Source organism: Chinchilla lanigera, unplaced genomic scaffold (genome assembly GCF_000276665.1).
Source record: "Chinchilla lanigera isolate Chin_1 unplaced genomic scaffold, ChiLan1.0 scaffold00104, whole genome shotgun sequence".
Classification (NCBI taxonomy): domain Eukaryota; kingdom Metazoa; phylum Chordata; class Mammalia; order Rodentia; family Chinchillidae; genus Chinchilla; species Chinchilla lanigera.
In genome coordinates, this window is record NW_004955505.1 from 959,704 (window position 1) to 984,187 (window position 24,484).

The following is a 24,484-nucleotide window of genomic DNA, read 5'->3' on the forward strand; positions in this document are numbered from 1 at the left end:
TAGGTACACTGAATTCTGACCATAGTCCGGTGTTGTGGAAATACTATTTTCACTTTACAGATGAGGACCTCAGAGTGTAGAGAGGTAAAGTAACTTGTTCAGGATCACACATCTACTGATAATAATTCTCAAAATCCCCTTCAAGTGATAGAACAATTGAACATCGAGTATGAAGAGCATAGAGCAGTAAGCAGTTTGGTAGAAATGCCATAGAAATAGCAATGTATTAATCATGCAGAAATGAGAAGCACTGAATGTTACTCCACTTGTTTTCCTGTTAAGTATTCAGAATTCTAAGAACCTCCTTCCCTACCTGTAGCTTATTGAATTAATGTCATGATAGAGTAATACCAATAAATGTACATGTTTAATTTTAGGTTCGCCTGATGAAACAAATGAAGGAAGAACAAGAGAAAGCTAGACTGACAGAATCTAGAAGAAACAGAGAGATCGCACAATTGAAAAAGGATCAGCGTAAAAGAGACGTGAGTGGACTAACTCTCATGCAGGTTATTGTACATTGAACAAGACTGCGTCATAAATGGAGGAAGTCCCTAACGTAGGTGCAGGTTGAGGATCATAGAAAAGCGTCAGTTTATACAATGTTACTCGTTACAGTATGTGGATTATAGTAATTCTGTATGAAGATTCATGGAAAACTAGTATGATAAGTCTTACTGAGGTGTATTTCTTACTGATGATAGAAATGGTAAGGGATGAACGGTCAAGGAACTGGGCTGAGTATTATTTAAGATAGTAATTTCAGGATGATTTTCAAGGTAATTTTTTTACTAGAGATTTTTACAGATGTTTTTGGAATAATAATCAGTCCTGTAGAATTTTTCACACCCTTTTACTTAGGAATTCTCCTTCTATGAATTCAGACTAAAAAAAAAACCTCTAAAATCTACTTGTTAAAACCCTCACTTGAGGATTATTTTTTTGATTTTGTTTTTCTTTGAGACAGGGTCTCACTGTAGCCCAGGCTGGCCTTGAGCTCACGGCAGTCCTCCTGCTTCAGCTTCCACCGGCTCCACCATGCCCAGCTGTTTAGCATTATGTGCAATTGTGAAAAACATAACAGTGTTGCTTGACAGCAGGAGTAACGGGCAAATACGTTACAGTTCATTGCACTTAGTGGATTGCTATTTACCCGTTAAAAATTCAGACTTAGAAACTGGGCGTGGTAGTACATTCCTGTCGTTCCAGCACTTTGGGAGGCTGAGGCAGGAAAATTGCAGGTTCAAGCTCAGCTTGAGCAATTTAGTGACATGGTCTCAAAATAGAAAAATGGCTGGGGATGTGTGAAGGCCCTGGGTTCAATCCCCAGTGTGGGGAAAAAAAAATTGAGATTTGGAAATACTATCGTTCTATAAAAATGAGGACAGTCTAGTATGAAGTGGAAAGTAGTACTTCATGCATGTATACGTGATTACAGCAATGAGAAGAGGTGAAGGATGTGCACCAGTGTGCCGATGGTAATTGTGTCAGGGTTACAAATTATGCCTGATGTTTTTCTTTTGGAATCTTTGGAAATACAATTATTTTTAAGTGAAATAATGTATTTGTAATTTTTTTAGACACGAGAACATTACTCCCCCACCCAGCTCGTTGCTCATTATATTCAGGCAGTGTTCCTGTTTTGCTGCTCAGTGTTTTTCCGAATCCTCTCTGGAGAAACATGGTCATATCGTGCATTTTAGAAAGTGGAATAGGGAAGCCTGCTTGGAGATGTGAAGAGAACAGTTAGACAAAGTGGAGAGAGTTACGAGGTGGAAAGACATATATTTTGGCCAAATGACCATTGATAGCTGTATTTCTTTCTTTTTGCCCCTCAGAATAGCAATATATATATATTTTTTTTAGCAATTTATTTTAATAATTAGTATAGTTGTCATACTCAATCCTAGAGTATTGAATAGAGTATTCTAGATTTATGTAATCTGTTCCTATTGAAAGCAAGTAGAAACATAGCATATTGCCTATTTTTGGCTATTTTTAAAAATTGAGACATAATTTACGTATCATAAAAGTCATCAAAGTGTATAGTTCAAGTTTTTACTGTATTTAGAGTTGTGCAAAATCTCTACTATCTAATTCTAGAACATTTTCCTTACTCCAAGAAGAAACCCATGTCCACCCAGCAGCCTGTCCCATTGGCCCTTGTTCCCTGCAGCCACAAATCTACGTCTTGTACCTATGGCTTGTGTCCCATCTGTCATTTCATGGGAACGGAATCCTGCCAGTATCTGGCCTTTTCTATATGGCTTTCACTTAGCGTGGTATTTTCAGTGTTTGCCATCTTGTATCATGCACCAGTCCTCTTTTCTTTTATGGCTATGTGGTAGAGCACCTTTTGGAAAAATCTTTCATTAATTGATGGAAATTTGGGTACAGTATTTCTACTTATTTATTTTGTTTTTAATAAAATCTTTTGTGTGACAAGAATAATTGTACTATTTCTTTATTACTAATTCATCTGAGCTGTGTGAGATCAATACTGAACAATTCGCTCTGAGGATGGAACTCTTGAAGCTTATCTGAACATAGGGTGCCGATATTCTGTTATAAAGATAAGAGACTGGCTAATTGTATACGATGCTAATACTTGGACCTGTCTCCCACTTGTGTGTATGCATTTTGGGCTGCTTTCTGAATTGTTGCTGGTCAAATTCGTTGAATATGACGCAAAGTGTGGTGTTTGTATACCATACAAAAGTACGAAGTAACTTGAGATTTGTATTAATTAGGAAGATTTAATGTAGTAACAAGTCTCAAGCTATACATTAATTTTGGTTTTTGATAGTTTTAGTTTTTGATAGTTCATTAATAAAAAATATTTATTAATTTTTGCTCTGTGTCCATCACCGTGGGAGACAGTGTGGTTATGGCAGTGATGAAACAGAATCCTTTTCTCAGTTGACATCTGATGAGATAGGAATATGCATAAACAGGAAGAGAATGATCCATTTGGATTTGGGGTGCAAACACGAGGTGTTATAGAACATACTTTAGGTGCCGGAAGGGATGTTCATGCCAACTCTAATTCCTAAACTTTGGCAAAGATTGAGCAATTGAATAAATGATAGAACCAGAACTAGGATCCATGTTTGTTTTTAGTCCAAAATTATTTCCTAAGTAAAAAGTATTTGCACATAGTAAGCACTGTAGCATTTGTTAAATGGAAGTATAGGCGTAGAGATAACCTCATTTTTTAAGGCAGGGATGGCTGTATCAGTATATGTTTATGTTTCTTGAAATGAGAGAGCTGTGTTTGTACGAGCAGAGATAACTCAGACTCTGTTGAGAGCTCTTAGTTTCCAGGGGAATGGGGCAATATGTCAGCATAGGATTGGAAGTTTTGTATCTTTCCTACTACAACTTACTCATTTATCTTACAGCATCAACTTAGACTTCTGGAGGCCCAAAAAAGAAACCAAGAAGTGGTTCTCCGTCGCAAAACTGAAGAGGTACAGTAAGCAGGTTGGCCGCTGGGAGGGGTCGGTGTAGTCCGGCTTTGAAATAAGCGATGTATTTCTGTGGGCTGAGTGAAGGACACGATCCCGGTCTGTTTCAGGTTACAGCTCTCCGTCGGCAAGTGAGGCCCGTGTCTGATAGAGTGGCTGGGAGGGTCACTCGGAAGCCGAGCTCCTTGGAAGCCCCCGGTCAGGACACAGTTTCCAGTGCAGCTGCTGTGGAGATGGAGATGTCAAGGGCAGGCATGCAGCAGAAAGTGCGAGTTCCTGTGGCGAGGGTCCAGGCCTTACCAGCGCCCACAGCAAACGGCACCAGGTCTGCATGACTCTTCCGCTCCTCCTGCCGTGATTTTTGTGGCCATTGGTACCGAATGCCGTGCACAAGTGAAACAGGTCTCATGGGTGGGCAGCGTGCCATCAGAGAAGTGCGTGACTATTATGTGTATGTATTCTTATATGATTATAGAAAAAAATACCAGAGGAGAGGATTGACTGGCCGGGTGTCCGCCTCCAAGACAGCCCGCACGAAGTGGCAGCTGCTGGAGCGCAGGGTCACGGACATCATCATGCAGAAAATGACCATTTCCAACATGGAGGCCGACATGGACAGGCTGCTCAAGGTGGGAAGCGGCCTGGGCGGACGTTTACTTGTGCTCCTCCTAATTTGTTCCCTGGGTACGATGAATGCTTACCAGGGTGCTGACTTATTTTTCATTGTACTGTGTACGAGGAGCTGAAAATCGCTGCTTACACTATAACCTGCATTTTCCATAGCAACGGGAAGAACTCACAAAAAGACGAGAAAAACTTTCAAGAAGAAGAGAGAAGCTGATCAAGGAGAGCGGCGAAGGGGATAAGAACGTGATTAACATCAACGAGGAGATGGAGTCGCTGACCGCGAACATAGATTACATCAATGACAGTATTTCCGATTGTCAAGCCAATATCATGCAGATGGAAGAAGCAAAGGTTTGTAACGTAGCGAATGCTTAACTGCTTAATTCAAAGTATTTGGTATTATTTTGTTTATCTTTAAAAGCACTTTGAAATCTGATTCTCAAGTTTAACTACTCTCTATCTGCTCTCGTGATTTCTTTGCTGATTTTGTGATTTTTGCTGATTGTTTGTACAGCCCATGTACCATTGATTATATCTAGTGTTGAATTCTGAACTTGTGAATGTGTTCTTTTTCAAGTACGCTATATATTGCTTGCTATAGAGATCAAACGTGATACTTTTCTGAGCAGTCTCATCTTCTGTTCCACTGCTATCAAGTCAGTACATTAGGCTTTTGCCTTCTCTTAAATACATCCAGATCAAAGTAATGATTATGAAACACTGGTTTGATACAGGAGGAAGGTGAGACCTTGGACGTCACTGCCGTCATTAACGCCTGCACACTTACAGAAGCTCGATACCTGTTAGATCACTTCCTCGCAATGGGCATCAGCAAGGTAAGTTTTACCTGTCCTGTTAAAAACCCAGGTCTTTGGCCAGGGATATAGCTCAGCAGCACAAGCGCCTGCCTGGCAAGCACAAGGTCCTGAGTTCAATTCCCGGTATCAAAAAAAAAATAAAAAAAACACGCAGGTCTTGATCAATTCATTGTAGTTATGCTTCTCTTTTTGGTAAACTTTGTAATATAAAGAAGAAGATTCATAATTGGAAATATTTTTAAATCCTTTCTCTAGAGCTAAGAAAATCAACAATATCTAGGTTAACTTCCTCAGATATTATACTTGTGTGTTAGAACAGATGAAACATCTTGAAGAATAATTCACATTTTTCTTTAACAAAGAAAAAGTCCACAGTTTGGTGTCATAACTGACTTAATACTGATTGTTTGCAACTAGAAAGAGGATCAGCTGGGAAAAAATGTGGTACTCCCTCCTCTTTCAAATGTGAGTGCTCTATCATCTCACCCCAGAAATAATGGCTACCATTAAGAAATCAACCAATAACAAAGCTGGTCAGGCTGTGGAGAAATAGGAACTCTTCTCCACTGCTGGTGGGAATGCACACTGGTGAAACGACTGTGGAAATCAGTTTGGAGATTCCTTAACAAACTAGGTCTAGAGGTCCGATTCAACCCAGCTATTCCCCTTCTGGGTATTTTCCCAGATCTGAAAACATCATATCACAGCGATACATGTGCACCCATGTTTATAGCAGCACACTTTGTAATTGCTAAAATGTGAAAGGAACCCAAATGTCCATCCACTGAGGAATGGATAAAAAAGTTGTACTTTTATATAATGGGATATTACTCAAGTATAAAGAAAGATAAACTCAAGGTTTTTACAGGTAAATGGCCACAGCTAGAGACCATACTCGTAAGTGAAATAAATCAGACCTGCATGTGCAAGCACCGCATTGTCTCACTAGTGTAAGAACCTGAAAGAATGAATAAAAATTAGGAGGTATGACAGACACTGTGAAACGAAAGGAAAACGCTGAAAAGTAAAGAGCAACTGGGGTGAGGGAACAGAGAAACGAAAGAAGGGGAAATTATGTATGTCTGTATATACAGGATAGCTCACATAGTTGTACTACTGACTTCTGTCGCTTTACTGAAAGGAGCAGTTAATGATTACTTAGTTGATCAATCTTGCATGTCTTTATTTGTTTTCCTGAGAAACCACTTTGAAGATATCAATACATAATACAGCAATAATTGTTAGCTTCCTACCACTTTGTAACTCTGTATTGCTTGTATTGTTCTTATGCTATTTTGTAAATGGATGTCTGTTAGTATGTTTTTCTTCTTTTATTTTTAAAATAAATTTAAAAAGCACAACAAAACAGAAAAACAAATGTGAATATTCTAATATGTTACCAGTAAAGGTGATAACAACTTCTGACTCCCTTGTCTTCTGTGGGAGTATGCTGGACATTTAATGTTATGTTCCTTCATTTTATCTTCACAAGTGCCAGAACATAGGTATTGTTCGTGTCTTTTTATGTAAGGAAACAGATTCAAGGGGATAACGTTTTGATGGGTAAACTTGTCCAAGGTTTCTAAGCTTGTAAGTAAGGAACCCAGATGCACCCAGGTGTGTCTGAGGTCAAAGCCCATGTGTTGTATACATTTGCTCTGCAGTGCACATCTTTGTGTGGTTGATGGCATTTTGTATGACCTAAGAAATTCATTGTTGTGGTCATCACTGCAGGGTCTTCAGGCTGCCCAGAAAGAGGCCCAAATCAAAGTACTTGAAGGTCGGCTCAAACAAACTGAAATAACCAGTGCTACGCAGAACCAGCTCCTATTCCACATGTTGAAGGAGAAAGCAGAATTAAATCCTGAGCTGGACGCTTTACTAGGCCATGCTTTACAAGGTAATTTGGATGAAGTTTTAACTAACAAGTTGCATGATAGCATTACTCTTTGAATATGCTTATAGTGTATCTCCTTCCTCTATGGCTTGCCTGAATAGATGCTATACTTACTTATGCTTGTCATAATTATTCTTTCTTTAATTTGCATGTGTATGGAAACTTTGGGGGAAGTAGTTGTTATAGTTCCAAGAAGATTACCAATTTTAAAAAGGCTTATTTTACCTTATTAAGCAATTGGTTTTTATGGACAAAGAAGACCAACCAAGGTAATGAATTGGTTATTTAATTAGCTTAAAAGATTAACCAAGTTTCATTACTTTTCTCTGCATATCTAACTGCCCTAAAATAAATTTATAAGTGTTTGCTATGGCATCTATTCCGTATGTCTTATAAATGCTACATAATCTTGTTTTATGTGAGAGTTCTTAACATTGGATCTGTTTTGATTGGAGTATTGCTTTTTGTTTCCTTTTGCTGTTATTGATACAGATCTAGATAGCGTACCATTAGGTAAGTATGTCTAGCTTTCTGTGTACCCTACAGCTGCATGAATTACTAATTGTTCATGTACACTAATGGTGGTACATTTTATATTGAAAATTTTCATTGACAGCCAACTGTTTTGTGCATGATTTTTTTTTTGAAATGTATCCATGATCACAAACATACCGTCTTTTGTCTTTATTAAACATTCCTGATTTTAAAATTTTCAGGTGTTTAGAGAATGTTTTAGTTAATTGTCTCTTTTAGTATTTGGGCTCCAGTTTCATAAACTTTGTGAGCTCTTTCTCTTTCTTGTAGGAAAACACAGAATAAGTGTTTCTGTTTGATTTTTAAGTATATATCTGTATATATTAACTTGCATCTGTTGTTTTAACCTCACAAATAACGTTCTTTTATATATATCTTTGGTATACATTTGCTAGATTCTCTTTATTTTTATAAAAAGATTAGGCACACTTGATATTATAAATTGAATAAAATTATATAAGTATACCGTATTTATAATCATAAGCATAATAATTTCAAGATAGAAGGGGCTTTAGAAGTCACTGAGTTTAGAGGCTTCTTTTTAACATTTTCTCCTTACTCTCCAAAATCTGCGTGAACTACCCCGACACACTGGTGACATCTCGGCCTCCCCTTCGTGATGATGCATGGCTAGGACCAGGAGTATTGGGGAAATTTTATTACTGGTGATAATTTTGAATGATTATTTTAGAGAAGTTTTTTAAAAATTAAAATTATTTAAAAACCTGCTCAGAACTTTTCCCCAAATTACACAGCTATGAACTTTTCTAAGTACTTACACTTCAAAGAGATAAAGCAATATAAGTGTAGTCATCTCTTTGAGTGATTAGAATGAACATGATCTGTGAATCTGCTTTTCTTTTAGAGGATAAGTTGTCAGAGAAATAAAACATAAGACCTATTTGATTTTTACACTGCACGTTAATACCAAATTAGTATTTCCCTGAGGTCACCTGCATTGTATGTGTAGTATAGTATAATATGCATATGCAGATCTGTTCAAGCTATGGTAAAGAAGTACAAGACCACTTAGGAGTGATTAAAAGGAACTGTGTTAAGCTACTCAAGTACCTAGCATTATAAACAGCATTTTTGCCATTCTGTGTGTTGTCAAGCAAGTTTTCTCCTCCTTTTCCTCCCTGTTACTCTGTTCCTTCCCGGTCCCATCCTTCTTTCCTCCTCTTTTTCTCTCTTTCTTCCTACACTTCTTCCTCTTCTTTCTCTTCCTTCTTAGTCTTTTCTTCTCCTTTCTCCTCCTTGTGCTGGTCCTTCTCTTCCTCCTCCTCTTTGTTTTTCTTAGTGTCTCCATTGATAGAAATCTGTGATCTCTTTTAGCTTGGAAGAAAAATTCTTTGCCGTCCTTTTATGCAGAAAAATATGAGGCTGCTAATTTGATGAGCAGTGCTGCTTTTTGCAACTTGCAAACAACTTTCAGTGTACAGTTTGAAGAAGAGTAGGAAGCAGAGTACAAACCCATTCAGATGAGTAACCTGTGACTCACGGCAGAATTTTCCCCCAGAGATTGGGGGCATTGTCTAGACCAGAGGAGCTGGAAGTTACACCCGCAGAAGTTAGTCGTAGATACCTTGCTTTAAAAACTTTCAGTTAGCTCTCGAATTTATTGCCAAGGTGCTGGATTCAGAGATGAGTGAGACTCTAATCTGTCTGCAGTGACCTGATGCTGAGTGAGCCGGTGGCGAAGGGACTGTGATGTTACAGTGAGGGAGGGAGGGAGATGCACTCAGGGAGGAATGGGACACAGGAAAGAATAGAGGTCCTGAGGAAGGCTTTCTGGAGGAAGTGACATTTGAACTAAAAGGTAATGCTGAAGGGGGTCAGAAAAGAGTCATTCCAGGAGGCGGGGCAGCATGACTAAGACATGGAGATGTCACTGTGATATTTTGTGCATGATGCCTACAAACAGGGTTCCGCTCTGGAGCAACAAGCGCAGGACAGGTTGGGATGGCATTTAAGCCCGGTGGCTGAGCCAGGGCCAACACCCCTGCCACGAGGCTTGCACTTTCATAACCTTTTCTCCTTGTTTCTCCGAGTTCTATTGGGGTCCCCCAAGTCACCCCTATCTCTGGAGATTTGATAGAGGACTCATGAGCCTCAGCATGTAGTTGTATTTCTGGCTAAGATTTATGAGAGTGTGGTAAGGACCCAGAGCGGGATCAAAAGGGGAAATGACGTAGATGGAGATTCCAGGAACCCAAGCGCAAGCTTTCTTATGTCTTTCTCACCCCTGAGAGATCACACAAAATTCAGTCTTTCCTCCCGAAGAAAAATGCAGCAATATATGTGTGACTTTTTTGCCAGGGAAATCCTTTAGGCATTCGGTGTCCAAGGGCTTTCACTGCTGTCCTTTGTTGAGCACATACCAGAATTCTAGACTCCGGAAGGAAAATAAGCATCAGCGTGGGCTCCGTTGTTGGCATGGTCTAGGCAGAGTGAGCGGCCTTTATTATTAGTTATGTGTTGACCGGGGACTCTGAAAGTTAAGTTTTCGTATGTCAGCCAAAGTGTAGTTTTGCAAGCAAATGTTTCTAAAGATAGAACTCCCAGCCTTGCTATAGAGTCTTTTCTTTACCTTTTAACATAAATATATGTGTAACACGGTTTGGTTAACTTCCAGTGAAGTTAGACTGTGAAGGTTTATCCTGATGTAGATCAATATTAGGACATGTGGGAATTTTGTTTCTGCCTTCAGCGGAAAGCTGTTATCGTGAGAACAGCTGCTGGCCTGGGGCTACAGTTCATGTCTCAGAGGTGGGAGTACAGTAGTGAGGCGATGGCATGGCCACTGCCCAGAAAATCCCAGTACTTCAGGTCCATCTCCGTCCTGAAGTTGGGTCTGAGCTGCTGACTGTCAGGGTGAGCCCGCGTTGGTCTGGCCAGGTTGGTTATGTGAAGACATAATTATCCCTAAAGAAGGCGTGATACACAAGGAGGAGTTCCGTGGTTTTTCCTAAGCACTCCCATAATGCTTAGAATTCTGGCTGGCTTTGCCCCACCCTGCAAGAAAAATACCAGCAAATCTCAGCCTGCTTTCGCAGAGGAAAACAGAGGTTATTTATAACCTTACTGTTTGTATTATCAACAAATTCAGTCACCTTAACTCTCAATTATCCCGTGAATGGTGGGCTGTGAGTTACACATTTCACTTCTGAAGGCAAATTCCCTCTGTGTGGGCACCAGCCTGGGAAATCAGCACAGAGCCAGACCATACGGAAAGCTAGGAATTGCCAGATTTCACCTGCATGCTAAAAATTTTAAAAGAAAGTGAATCCTGTATATTTTGTTAACATACGTTTCTCATAATATTGTCTTTAGTTTCGTGGAATGATTTTACAATAAAATGTGTATATTTAAAAAGTTATGTTAGGAGCTTGCTGACATTTTAAATAGTTTATCTTCTGTGACTGTTTCATTTAATGTTTTTTCTACTTGTTTTATATGTTTGTTCTCCCCTTTTTTTCTAGTCTGCTACAGTTGTTCTGAAATAGCAGTGGTTTGCTTGTATTAGTTTATAAAACTGTGCATGCAAACCTCTTGTTTTTGTCTTCTGTGTACATGTGAACGGCTGCATGCTAATGTGTGACTTCTGAGTACCTTCGTACGCTCTCTACTTGAAGGCAAAAGTTTTAAAAAATTAAAAAGGATAAATATTTAAGTGTAGCAACTGTGTCTTCACTTATGTAGTGTTAATGACTGACTCAGGCCTTAAAGGAAACTCATGCAGCATTTATTTTAACCTTGTGTTTTTAGTCATCAGATTTTTGCCCATGTGGATAGTGCAGGATAAAAATACATGACCCTGAAAAAGTATATTTATATAATTACACATACTCAGGTAAATACATTATTTCAGTCCCATCTTATAAATATGTTATTCTCCCATGTATCATTATTTAAATTTACGCTTTTCCTGTTTTAAACACATTTCCCTCAGAACATATAATCAAGGAATTTCTTAGAAATATTTTTCCACAGTTCTATTTTCATTCACCTACTAAGACCACAGAGCCCGTGTTGAGGTATTGAGCTGATGTTTCTGTAGCATAGGGATTGTGCTCACCGCTTCTGACATGTGGCTAACGCATTTTGGACTCTTTTTTTAACGTAGAAAATGTAGAGGAGAGTTCTGATGAAGACGCACCTTTAAACAGCCCTGGATCTGAAGGAAGGTAAGAAAGCCTTCAGAGACTGAATAGGTTTGACTTGTTCCTGTAAGGCTTTTCATGCTTTTATCTTGTAGCAATTGCTAGAAAACAAATAATTGTGAATATTATGGCTAATGAATAGCAGTAGAAACAATAATATGGGAGCCAAACTAAATCATGTTTAATCACCATATCATTTTAATCACTTAATACAGATTAAACTAAATCATATTTAAGCACTATATCACTTTAATCACTTTAAAATAAAAACACCAGCGTTTAAAGAATGCGTTATTTCTTAATGAATTTATTTTGACTTTAAGTAGCGCCTTCTTGTGTTCTCCATACCCATACCATCTTTTCATAGCTGTGAACAGAGAGCGGTAAGCGTGCAGCTCTTGACTATAAGCTATGACTGAATCTTGTGGCTCACTTTCCTTTTGTGTGCAGCAGTCTGTCTTCAGACCTTATGAAGCTCTGCGGTGAAATGAGACCAAAAAACAAGGTAAGGAGAACTGCAGATGCCGGCAAACATCTGTCCCGGTTCTTCATTACTGCTGTTATTCAGCACACAGGTTTCAGATTTGGCTCTTAACGTACTACCAAGTAGGCATATTTTTCCCAAAAATCTTCCATTTATAAAAGATTTACTTTTTTCCTATTCTTCTTTAAGTGACTCTTTAACAAGTTTTTTTGAAGAATCTTGTTAGAATTTGGAACTTACTGTATTCTTGCAAATTTTCACTGGGTGAAATGTAATTACAAAAGCCGGTTCTTAGGCTCCTGGCAGACCAAGTTGTAGCATACAATAAAAATGATTAATTTGTAGGAGATTTGAAATTTTAGCATTCTGTTATGTTCTTAGGTAGTTCTTACTTATTTTGTTTAACGAGTATTCTGAGGTTGTTTGACTAAAGTTTTATGTTAAAAATTATGAGGCTGTAATGAATATTTATAGGGTTTTTTTGGGGGGTAGGGGGACAGGGTCTCACTCTGTAATTCAGGCTGGCCTTGAACTTACTGTGCAGCCCTGGCTAGCCTAGAACTCATAGCAATCCTCCTGTCTCAGCCTCCCCAGTGCTGGAATTACAGGCATGTGCCACCATGCCTGGCTCTTTTGTGGGGCTTTAAAAATATGTTAGTATAAATGATGCCTGCCGTTAAATGTGTAAGACACACATACATTTCAGATTGAGAATGATTGCATTTGATACTAGATGCATTAACTAGTGATCTTCAGATGTTTGGTAACTAGGAATTCTTACAGTTTTTAGTAAATATTTATGGAATGATTTGAAAAAGTAATACTTGCCTGGCCTGGCTGTAAAATCATGAATGGGAGGCAGCGGGGGGATCGTGTGATTCCTCGAAGAGTACATGCCCATCTGAAGCACATAGCCACCAGAAAGTCGTGCTCATTGCTGCCACAGGGGAATAGGAGCCTTAGGCTAGTCAGATCTTCCGTTTCTTCAAGAGAAATTTTAAATATACATTCTTGTACAGTATTCCTTTATGTTTTAAACACTGGGAAAGCTAATCCAAAATCGTCTCCATACCCTGTTTGTATTATCTTTGAGCTACTGGCTTGGCAACATGTGATTTGTGTTTCACTGTTCTGAGTGGCCAAGCAGGTTATGAAACCTCAAGGAAAACATTCTGATAAGGTTTGAACCCAGTCCTAAGCAGAGAAGAGAATCTCTTAAGGTGCCTTTTATTTTTCAGGCCCTGCTGAAGCCTAGTTAGTTGTGCCCAAGAGATGTCAGAGAGATACACGGAGTGATGACCTGAAAGTCATTTCCCAAAAGAATCACTCTAGTTAGAGATACCCAAGAAAAAATTCTTTTCTGTCCTAGGATCTTGGCTGTGGAGAGTGTTGAAAATATCACGGATGGCTTAGGGCAGTCTCCTTCCAAAAGTGTTCTGAAATGCTACCTGCTACTTGGTTTGAACTGCAGAGATGCTGATAAGATCTCATGTAATTCCATTTTCACTCATGTATAAAACAAAGTTGATTGTATATTTGAAGTAGGTCTACACTGGTATTGTGTTACATGCAGGAGCCGTAAATTTGAATAAAACGACACGCCTGCCCTCTGGGGGCTTGTCATCTGGTCAGCACTTTCATCTGCTGATTTGTCAGAGATCCCAGTAATCAGCTCTGAACGGTGATGGTGTACTCACTTGGTTTTCAAGAGTAAGCGCAGAATGCTTCTAGTGAGTTTAATTTCTAAGAAAATAACTTCATCAGCCCAGTGTATTGCCCAAAGCTGGTGTAGCCTGGTATTAAATTATTCCAGAGGGCAGACTAAAGATGAGAAAGAAGGGTCATCAAAATTGAAATAAAAAAGTTAGAAATGTACATGAAAAGGCATTGAAACAGGAGAAAAATCAGAATGTAGTTGACATCCCTGTAATTGTCGCTTGACTGCCTTATTTCACTCCTTTCTCCCTCTTTTTCTTTTTTTCTCTCTTTTAAAAAATATATCAAAGGAGTAGCCACTTGTGGGATCACACAGCAATAGAGCAGACAAACTGTCTGCCTTTTATTCTGGCCTTGCAGCGTACTCTCTTTATGACCCTGGGCAAACTATTTAGCTTCCCTCTGCTTTAGTTTCCTCATTTGTGAATTGACATAATGATATCTCCTGTCTACACGCTACTGTAGTAAAGTGTTCAGAACTGTGCCTGACACGTACGTACGGTGCCCGTTGGGGTTACTATGGCCTCCAGAGGCCTTTTCCGGCTCTGTCTCTGGCTTGTCACTGTCTCACGTGCTCTGTTTGACATACCTGCTAGAGAAAGACACGCTAAATGTTTTTAACCTGTTTCAAACTAATGCAAGTCTCTATCTCCTAATCAAGTTCTACGCGGAAGTTTGCTCCTGATTGCTTTTCCTTCCGTTCCTGACCAGGCCCGAAGGAGAACCACCACTCAGATGGAACTGCTGTATGCAGATAGCAGTGAACTAGCGTCAGACGTTAGTGCAGGAGATGCCTGCTTGCCTGGCCCTCTCGTACCTGCGGCCGAAGGGCGAGAGACTGGAGTGAGTGCAGAGACCAGTGGCACTGCTGCTAGGGAAAAAGAGCCTCCTCCCCCGTCTGGCTTACCTTCTAAGATAGGCAGCATGTAAGTCTGGCCCGGCTACACTAACTTCCTTTCTTTTGGCTTTTAAAAAACATGCATGTTGCTGATTTCTTACTTCTATTTAAAAAAATTTAAGTAAGGGAGATCTCTCATTTTCAAAATAGTATCTGTTAGGTATTATCTCCGCTATTTTTTTCTTTTTTGACTGTCAAAATAATTTAAGGTGAGATATTCTTTGTTGAGTTGTTTTGTTTTTTCTCCAAGTTTGAGGGTCATTCTTAGGAACTGTAATTTGCACAAAGACTGAAATACAAATTACAGATAAAACTTATTTAGGGACTCCTGAAACAGGTTAAAGTTATACTTTATATAAATAGAAGGTTTATAACTCAGATTTGATCTAAATTACCTATATCCTGGTTCTTTCTTTGCTGACCCTTTTGAAGAAAAAAGAAATACCAGTTACACAAAATTAATACATTTTCAGTGTTTCTAATTCTTTACCTTGAAGCATACTACGTGACTATGTACTTGTACTAAATATTTTCATTGGGATTATTAAAGATTTGAAGGAGGGAATATCCTGTCTCCCATCTGATATTCTGAGCAAGAAACCTGCTATTCAAAACAAGTCTTGCTTACAATTTTTTTCATTATTATTTTGAGAGCAAAGAAAGACTTTCCTACACAGGCGAGTATGTATAACTTGTGTGCGTGTATATTTTGGTTAAAATATGTTAACAAAATTATACTTTGGTTAAAGTTATGTTAAAGTTAGGTCATTCACATGTAAACTTTTTAGATGATGTTTTCCAAACTGCATCTCCCATAGAGTCTAGCAAGTGCTTTATTGGAATAAATAGATCTCTGAATTGAGGAATATTTCCTATAAAAGTGGCACATACTGTATAAGACTCTGCAAATAATACAAAAATAACAAAGTCTACACCCTTGAATGTCTGTTTCCTGTAATGCTCTTCTTTTCATGAAGACATTTCCATTAGCTTTCATCGCCACCTTAGTTTCCAAAATTAATTTTAATGATGACAGAATTTTCTTGCATGTGCTTGACATGGCTTATATAATTAACTATCAGTTATTGCTAACCAGTGTAGCTATGGCTTCATTGCTCTTGTGATAAAATGAGAGTAGATGAAATACTTTTGGTGAAAATAGTGATATTGAACTGAGGATAGATTTTAGGGACTTGCATGTGCTCAGCATTTAGTCAAACAGATGAACAGAGACTTTGGAACTTCAAGACTAAATCTGTGGCCTGGAATCCAGATTCAGGTAATACTGGTTTTGTTTGTTTTCTTTTTTCATTTAAAAATATATGTCCTTTTTGACAGGTTGTAGGAAGTATCTTTTCATAAAGTCAGGAGTCTGTAATTCTTTGAATTTTTAAAAAAATCTTTTTGTCTTTTTTGAGACAGAGTTTCATTATGTAGCTCAGGCTGGCCTTGAACTCACTTTGTAGCCCAGGCTGGCTTTGAACTTGCCATGATTCTCCTGCCTTGGCCTCCTGAGTGCTGGGATTACCGGCCTGCACCACCATACCCAGTGATTCTTTGCGGTGTTAGGAGTTGGCTCCATATGCGTAATGCATATAATAATAATTATTATATAATTGTTATATTATATAATAATAATAATTATAATTCTTATAAACCATTACTGCACAGCATTTATCCATAAAGTAAAATAATTTATTTTGGTAATCCGTATGGTTTGCATGATGCAGAATTTCTAAAATGTGAGTTCCTCAGCTTAGAGATATCAGGCATGTGAAGTCTACCTATATTTAGTTTCCACTTTTTTCTTTTTTCCACCTTTGGATATTGGACCAAGGGCCTTTACACTGAGCTACATTCCCCAGCTTTTTTTTATTCTTTACTTTGAGACAAGTAAAGAATTCTTTACTTTTGCTAAGTCACTAAGTTGTCAGGCTGGGCTGGAACTCTTTAGCCTCCTGTCTCAGCCTCCCAGAGTGCTGAGATTAAAGGCATGTGCCCCATACCTGGCTAATTTTCACTTTTAAGTGAGGGTCATGTAAAGCCTTTCTAGGGGTCTTCGTTTCCAATTCCTTAGTGTTTTTTTTTTAATTACTATAACTAGTCAGGAATAGTAAAGTTATATTTTTTTGCACTTAAAATTCATTACAATCATATACAAAAATCATATTCCTGAATGTTTAATTATATAATAGATATTCAACATTTTAAACTTTTTTTTTTTGTGGTACTGGGAATCGAACTTAGGACCTTGCACTTGCTGGGTAGGCGCTTGTGCCGCTGAGCTGTATCCCCAGCCCCCAACATTTTAAACTTACAAGGCAGGAATAATTTTATTACTAAAATATACGTACCTACTAATTCTTACCTAAATAATAATTCAGTAGAATAATGCTATCATTTTTGTGTATGATTACCTGTATGACTATTTTGTGACTGTTTAAATATTAATTTATTAAATCTCATTGTTTCTTATATTCTGATATCCTAATATTTTTGTTCTTGTAAGCTTTTATAAATGTAAATTTTCTTCAATAGAAGTAATTTTCCATAAAGCTTTAACATTTATACTTCAAATAAAATATTTATTACTTTCCAGTACAGTATTGATATTTACATTCAGAGATGATAGGTTTACATGTATTTAATTGGACTGCCAATTTAAAAACTTATAGCTATCAAGTTTATATCAAATAAAAACAACTCATACAATGTTTTCCTATCATATTTTACTTTTTGTCTCCAAGTAATAATCTTAAGTTAGTTATTAATCTATTAAAAATTTTAAATTGAATATAGTTATCAAGCTTGTATCAACTGAAATTAACTCATAATATTTTCCTATTCGAGCTTTATTTTTATTCTCAAGTAATAATCTTTCTCTCATTACAGTCATTAATCTATTAAAATTCTGGACTGACTACCAGGCTTATATATATATCTTAATATAACAAGGTAATTCGAAAACCTTTTCCTGTTTTAGTTCCAGACAGTCATCTCTACCAGAAAAGAAAATACCAGAGCCTTCCCCGGGAACTAGGAGAAAGGCCTATGAGAAAGCAGAGAAATCAAAGGCCAAGGAACAAAAGCAGTAAGTAACGCCTTTCCCTAAGAGGCTGTAGGAGTGTCTGCCGCACAGATGCTCCAGGAGAGTAGTGGATTTAATTTGCAAATCGAGCCTGGCTGTGTTTATGACTGATGTGACTAATCAGGACAATCAAGTCAGCCATCGGTGTGGTCAGGTGACTGTCTGGTCCATGTACGCCTGTTAATGAATCTGAGTACTTACTCCTGTTCATGTCCACGAACTTCTCAGTTATTTCTGGATGTCACTGAAGAGTGACTATGCACTTGGACTGAGGCTTACTAAATTTACAGTTTAAACTTGTCTATAGAAACTTGAAATTAATTTCGAATGCCATCTGACATTGACTTTACCTCTTTAAAGTAGTGGGCCAAAAAACTAGTATAACTCATGCGGTGTGTTAGCTGTGTCATTGTCTTGCTGGTTTCAAGTTTGGATTTTTGAATTAGCCTCAGTTAATTCTTTTGTGTTGGGAGGGTTAGTGTGGTTATCAATACATGATGTGATCTAACGATCCACCTCACTGGGCGTTTATAAATTGCAACACAGCAGTATGCACAAGTCTAGCGCATGAGAATCACCGTTCCCTTGCTTCTCGTTAGATTACCCAACGTGTCCCGTGTGACGGTAGAGTTCAGACACGGCTGTGAGGTACAGCATCGATTTCAGTCTACCTGTAAATATTAGTAAGGCCATTTCCTTCATTTCTTTAATACAAAATAAACATAAGAAGTGTTGATATATTTTCTGTACCTCAGTGGACGATCTTACCTCCTCACGCCCTGAGCCCAAAAACGTATTCTGCCTTGACCACTGACTCAGCTGACTTGAATGTCATAGAAATGATCCTTCTCCTCATCCTGGCTTTCTCTGTTTTTAAAGATTCTATTTGCCTATTTCTAACGAATCGGCTGTCTCAAGAATCATTGGAAAATGGGAGAATGGAGCAGATAAGTTTTACAAAATGAACGAATCAACTGAGGATGCAGATTGCGCTCAAGCTCTGAGTTCGTTTTCTTACCTGTCAGCAGAGCAGTTTGTTCTGAAGTCTGACATTGTGTAATTTTAAATTTGGCCCGCCTCACTGCTGGCCTTCCCATTTCATTAGGCAGAGTCTTTCTGTCGTGCTGTCTTGTGGCCAGTGTAGCAAACTCCAGTGGGAAGCTTTTTAAATGAAATTGTTCAGAGAGCATTTTGTCTTACAAAGAAAGAAAGGAAGAAAAGAAGGAATTCTCTAATGAAAAGCCTGTAAAAAAAGAAAAAAGCATGTTTCCTGTAACCTTCCTAACAAAGTGTAACCAACTAAAGCCACCTGTTTAATGTTCTTTTTCTTGTAGCTCAGATTCTGGAACCTCAGAGGCTAGTCTTTCGCCTCCTTCTTCCCCACCAAGCCGGCCCCGTAATGAACTGAATGTCTTTAATCGTCTTACTGTTTCTCAGGGAAACACATCAGTTCAGCAGGATAAGTAAGTCATTATGGAAAATGACTGTTTCCAGAACATTCTGAGCCTTTCGATGCAGCCTGTTGAAAGCTCGAGCCGTCTCAGTGTGGGAGATGGAGTGAGACTTGTGCACGCAGGCCATACTTGATGTATTTATCTAATGGAAAGGAACCATGTAGTCCACAAGAGAGAAAATTTTTCTCCTGCTGAGCATTATTCTTTGTGATAGATTGCATTGCTATACTTTCACCACTTGTCTTACCTTTTCTTTTGCAAGGAAATTAGAATGGAAAAACCTCGGAGACCACTTGAAGGTTAAATTTTTTGGGATTCTTCAGCTTTTATGAACCTACAAACACTTCTATTCTTGATAGCTTGAGTTGAACAGAGGCACATTTTGTACTTTTGGTAGATTCAACACCTTCAGAGACCACTGTTATATATGTAATGTGTTATTTGATATTTTTTTTTCTATAAAAATACACCATAAAACAGCAGTAATGATGTTCTTGGAAAAAAGAACACCTTTATAGATGGAGCGGGGGGGGGGGGGGACTAGGAGGAGGCTGTAGGGGAGGGGAGGTTGGAGGGATGTGGAAAATGTCATTTTCATTAAATTAGATGTTAAAAGTACCCCACCTTGAGCCAGAATCTCTCTTGCAAGAATTCAGTACTAACAGTATTGCCACAAGGTAGTCATTAACTCTAACTGGAATTTGAGTACTGCCGTGTGGCTGTATGTGCTTGAGGCCCGTCCTCCCCACCCTGATTGTGACTTTTTTCTTTTGCTTTTTTTTGTTTGTTTGCAGTACTGGGGATTGACCCCAGGGCCTCGTGCATGCTAGACAAGCGCCTTTCTACTGAGCTGCATTCCCAGGCCTGTTTGTTTTCTGTGCTATTTTCTCCCTGTATATATCAAAGGCCTCTGGAATTTATAAGATGCCTTTTAAGATCTCTCTGGCATGTTTAGACTGTGCTAAGCGCTATAAACTTAAATTAACATTTTGAAGTAATTTGTATGGATCAATTCTTTTATGTATTCTTCATTAGACATTGATATAATTTAATCAGTAGATGGCGTGTTCTTCAAATTGATCTGGAGAGGTAAACATTTTTGCGTATCATTAAATAAAATACTTTTTAATAATACTTAATCATTTCTCTCATTAATTCAGAAAAATAGGATATTAAAAATATTTTGGGGAAATCCATTTTTACTAGTTATATCAAGAATTATAATAGTTCATCTATAATGCATAAATAGTACTTAACAAAATTTTGTCAGTCTTTTGATTTTTTTTTTTTTTTGGTACCAGGAATCAAACTCATGACCTTGCACTTGCCAGGCAGGTGCTGTGCTGCTGAGCTATAGTGCTGGCCCTTTTTTCTTGTTTTTTTTTTTTTTTTTGGTTTTTTTTTGGTCAGTCTTTTGATAACCTTGACAACCTATCATAGTTTTATATTTTTACTGAAATATTTTATGAACTATCAATAACTTGCCTCTATTGTCCTCTCTCTAACACCTAGAATATTTGACTTAATACTTTCAAAAACTCATGTCTTTTGTGTCTCTTTCTTTGGAGCTCCTTTTGAGTCTGCTCCACCCCGCTCCTGTGCTGCTCGCATTCCAGGCCAGCACTCAGCCTGCCCTCCTCTGCGCGAGCCTCTTAGCACTCTAAATAGAGCTCAGCGTGGTCAGACTCACCACCAAGAGTGCTAATAGGAGTCTCTTGCCTACTGAGGGCCTGCTTAGAGTTAAACTAGGGTTATTACAATTTTAAATGGTTTACTTTCCACGCAGACATACAGTGTGTTTATGAAACCTCGACCGGAGAGTCTCCACCCGCAGTAACAAATACCAAGGTGAATTAAAGCCACTGTTGAGACGAAGTTTCCCCTAAGTATTAGTCGCATTAACGGGAGAAACCTTGCAGTGGTGTACTCCTTGTACTTGGTTCTGTTCCTCTCCAGGATGGAGATGTTAGAAGTGCTGATACAGTAGACTGTGTGGGTCAGTAATGGAGAGGAAGCTTGGCCCCCTGCACTGTGGTAGGATGCGTGAGTCAGATGGTCTCCCGACTTAGACCTGCTGACGTTTGGTGCCAGTAGCAAAGCAGCGCACCGTGCAGGAAGTGTGTGCTGTTCTGTCTTCCTGCTGTTGGTTTGCAGTCCTGTGTCCGTGTCTGTACCTGTTGACATCCGTATCTTTTCTCCTCATAATTCTAACTCTCTCGCTGTAGGTCTGATGAAAGTGACTCTTCTCTGTCGGAGGTACACAGGTACTTTCTTCCTATCTTTCCTACCTTCTAACATCTCGTTTGTGTCCCCAAATGCCTTTTCTAGAAATTCTGAGCAAGTTTCATTTTTGTTGCATGCTTTGTTATAAGCCTGTAGTGCACTAATGTCTGTCTGTAATCTAAAGGCACTCATAGTTTACAATGTATTAATTTTAATGTATTTTTGTGATCATACCTTACAGATAAAGCACTGGCGAACTGTATCATAGTGTAAGATGTTGTATGTGTTTTCTCTCTGTAATCTAAATGTTTTCTTTAAAACAAATCAGGCTTTCTGAATGTTGGTATCAAGAAGGCTTGCTTTCACTCGTTAAGTATTTCAGTTGCTGCTAAGTATGGGGGGTAGGTAAGCTATTTTTTCTTGGTGGGTTAGCAATTTTAAATAAAAATGTCATGTGATAAAGGTATACTATAGAAAAGGACACTATCATATTAAAAAATAGAAAAAAGAAATGAAGCTAAAGGAGTTTTACTACCAAAAACAGCTTTCACTAATACATACATTTTTTTAAAAATAGTGGTATTTCCTAGATTTTGAGAAGGCCTTTAATTTTTTTTCTCTTTTGTTTCTTCTCCACACTTACCCTTCCATCTCTTCCCCATTTTTCACTTGTTTCCCTTGTTTTATTGTCAGTTTGCTGATCATAAGCAGACCTTCTGTCTCAGTTACTTTTCTCTCATTGCTGAGACAAATACCTGACACCCAACATTAAAGGGGAAAAGTTTATTTAGCTCACAGTTTGTGGAGGTTTCAGTCCATAATCAGATGGCTCCAAGGCAGGGTGGCACATGGCAGAGGGGCAACAGTTCATGGTGGCAGAAGACAGCAAAAGCAACAAGAGAGGGTGTGAGACAAGCCTCGTTCAGTCTCTTATATTGTATAGCTTACCGGGATTGGGGAGGTGTCAGTCCAATCAGCTGACTGCTCCAGCAGTCATCCACCCTTAATCCTAGCAATGCACTATGAATTAATCACACTAGATTCACCACCTCCAAAAAAACTCTTTATGACTACATGAGGCTTTGGGGGGGGACATCTAGACACAAACCATAACATCGTCCAAAAGGGAGGCAGGGGGAAGGAGAGAAATTAATCCTATTCTCGGTAGTACACTGCTTCAGTGGTCGGCCTGGAGCAAAAGTAAGCGTTTTCCCCCTTCAGCTCAGTCTGTTGTTCAAATTTGTAATATTTGTTTTTAACTTAAAAACCTATTTTCAAGCTCGTTCTTATATTTCAGAATCTGATTGGATTAATGTTGGTAGAGGGTGAAATACCATGACTCCCAGTGTCTGTGTTTCTGTTACTGTCATTAGGAGCAGTAGTGGCTGAGCCCAGGGCCTTGGGAAGTGGTGTAATGTTGATGGAGGAAGCGTAAATTGTCAGTTCTTTGGTCTTATATTCAACAATAAAGCCCTTTTCATATTTTAGACTTAGGTCACTCATGACTCTGTCCCCTACTTGGAGCATTCTGCTCTGTCTTTGATTAAAATCTTCAGTTTAAATTTTATGCAGTGATTATTTGAGTGCTTAGGAGGTACGTAAAGCAAATGAACTTTTTTCAGTAATATTTCCCCCCCAGCAGCACAGTACAGTGTCCAGCTCTTTCATATATCCATTTAATATGTCAGGTCAGGAAGAGATTGGCTAGGTACAGAAGAGTTTCCAAGTTGACAATGACATTGACTCCTTCCGTAGCTGTGACCCTCAGCCAGCTTTGTAATCACTTTACTACAGCACTGCCATGTTTACTTTGTCCTCAAAGGTATCACTCGAAAAGCTTATCACATAGGTTTTATTGGAGTCCACTTATATTGTGACTGTGACATTTCCCTAATTTGCTGCCTTTCAACCCTATAAAAAAACTTTCCCCATGAAATCTGTGAGCCTACATTTTCTTTTACTAATGAACATTTTTCTAAAAAATATTTTATTTTTGTGTGGTACTGGTGATTGAACCCAGGCTCATACATGCTAGGTAAGCGCTCTACCACCAAGCCACATCCCCATGAGTATATATTTTGAAGTATTTATAATGATTTATTATCTTCCTCTGTCAGACTCAGCAAGAAGCTTTACCTGTCTGTCAGCTGTAACATCTTTTTTTCTTGCTTCTTAGAAAATCAGGTCTATGTGTTCTGCTCCTTTAGTGATCTTTGTGACTTCTGAGGGTGCTGGCAATGACTTTGCCTCTAGCATGGCATTTCCTTTCAAAACCCCATGACATAGTAGTTTAACAACAAATATTGAACTCACTGAGTAAGGATCCACTCACTGTCAGGTCTCACTTGTCTTGAGCCTGTATTTCTTCTTAATTGCCCCTGCCCACTGCCTCTGTTTTTATTAGCACATTTGCCATACACAGTGACCACGTTCAGCTTGGGGTTCCATCCGGTCACCTTCATTCCCCTCCGCCTCATTCTCCAGATGCCCCTGCTAGCTCCCTGTTTCTTAGTGGTCTTCTATTCTGTCCCTCACCCTTTCTTCTGAAGAGTATTCTTTCACCAAGAAGGCAGAAACACACTAGCTCTGCTTTATCCTATGTTTGTACTGGCATTATGCCACCTGCCTTATTTTTTATTTTATTTTATTTTATTTTATTTTATTTTATTTTATTTTTGTCCAGTACCGGAAATCGAACTCACAACATCGTGCTTGCCAGGCAGGCTCTATGCCACTGAGCTAAATCCCCAGCCCCACCATCTGCCTTATATGGACGTATTTCAACATAATTTTTCTTTTTCCTATAAGTTGTAGGTTTACCATGTCTAATTCCTTTTCACCTTTAGCCTTCCTGATACAATTATTTTAACTTAGACCCTATTTTAAGCTTCTTTAGGGGAGGAACAATATTTTGATAATATATATATCCCCATAGTACAAGCTGTGCCACAAAGCAGAAATTCCAGCAATAAGAAGCTTATGGAAAGTACCCTATAGAAATTCTATGTTTTGGGGCTGGGGATTTAGCTCAGCGGCAAAGCGCCTGCCTGGCAAGCGCAAGGTCGTGAGTTCGGTTCCCGGTACCGGAGAAAAACCAAAACCAAAAAAAAAAAAA

The 24,484-nt window shown here is 38.6% G+C and overlaps 1 protein-coding gene across 1 annotated transcript in view; it reads left to right on the forward strand.

Annotated features, from left to right (window-relative positions):
- Positions 1-24,484, forward strand: part of Kif21a (kinesin family member 21A) — a gene marked incomplete at its 5' end in the record, with an annotated part of 66,786 nt that overhangs the window by 26,450 nt on the left and 15,852 nt on the right. Inside the window, 14 exon segments of the mRNA XM_013505950.1 lie at positions 378-485; positions 3,402-3,470; positions 3,578-3,792; positions 3,943-4,096; positions 4,251-4,445; positions 4,829-4,930; positions 6,647-6,812; positions 7,302-7,322; positions 11,470-11,530; positions 11,957-12,011; positions 14,418-14,632; positions 17,588-17,695; positions 19,027-19,155; positions 21,372-21,410. Coding sequence (XP_013361404.1) covers positions 378-485; positions 3,402-3,470; positions 3,578-3,792; positions 3,943-4,096; positions 4,251-4,445; positions 4,829-4,930; positions 6,647-6,812; positions 7,302-7,322; positions 11,470-11,530; positions 11,957-12,011; positions 14,418-14,632; positions 17,588-17,695; positions 19,027-19,155; positions 21,372-21,410 — 1,637 coding nt within the window.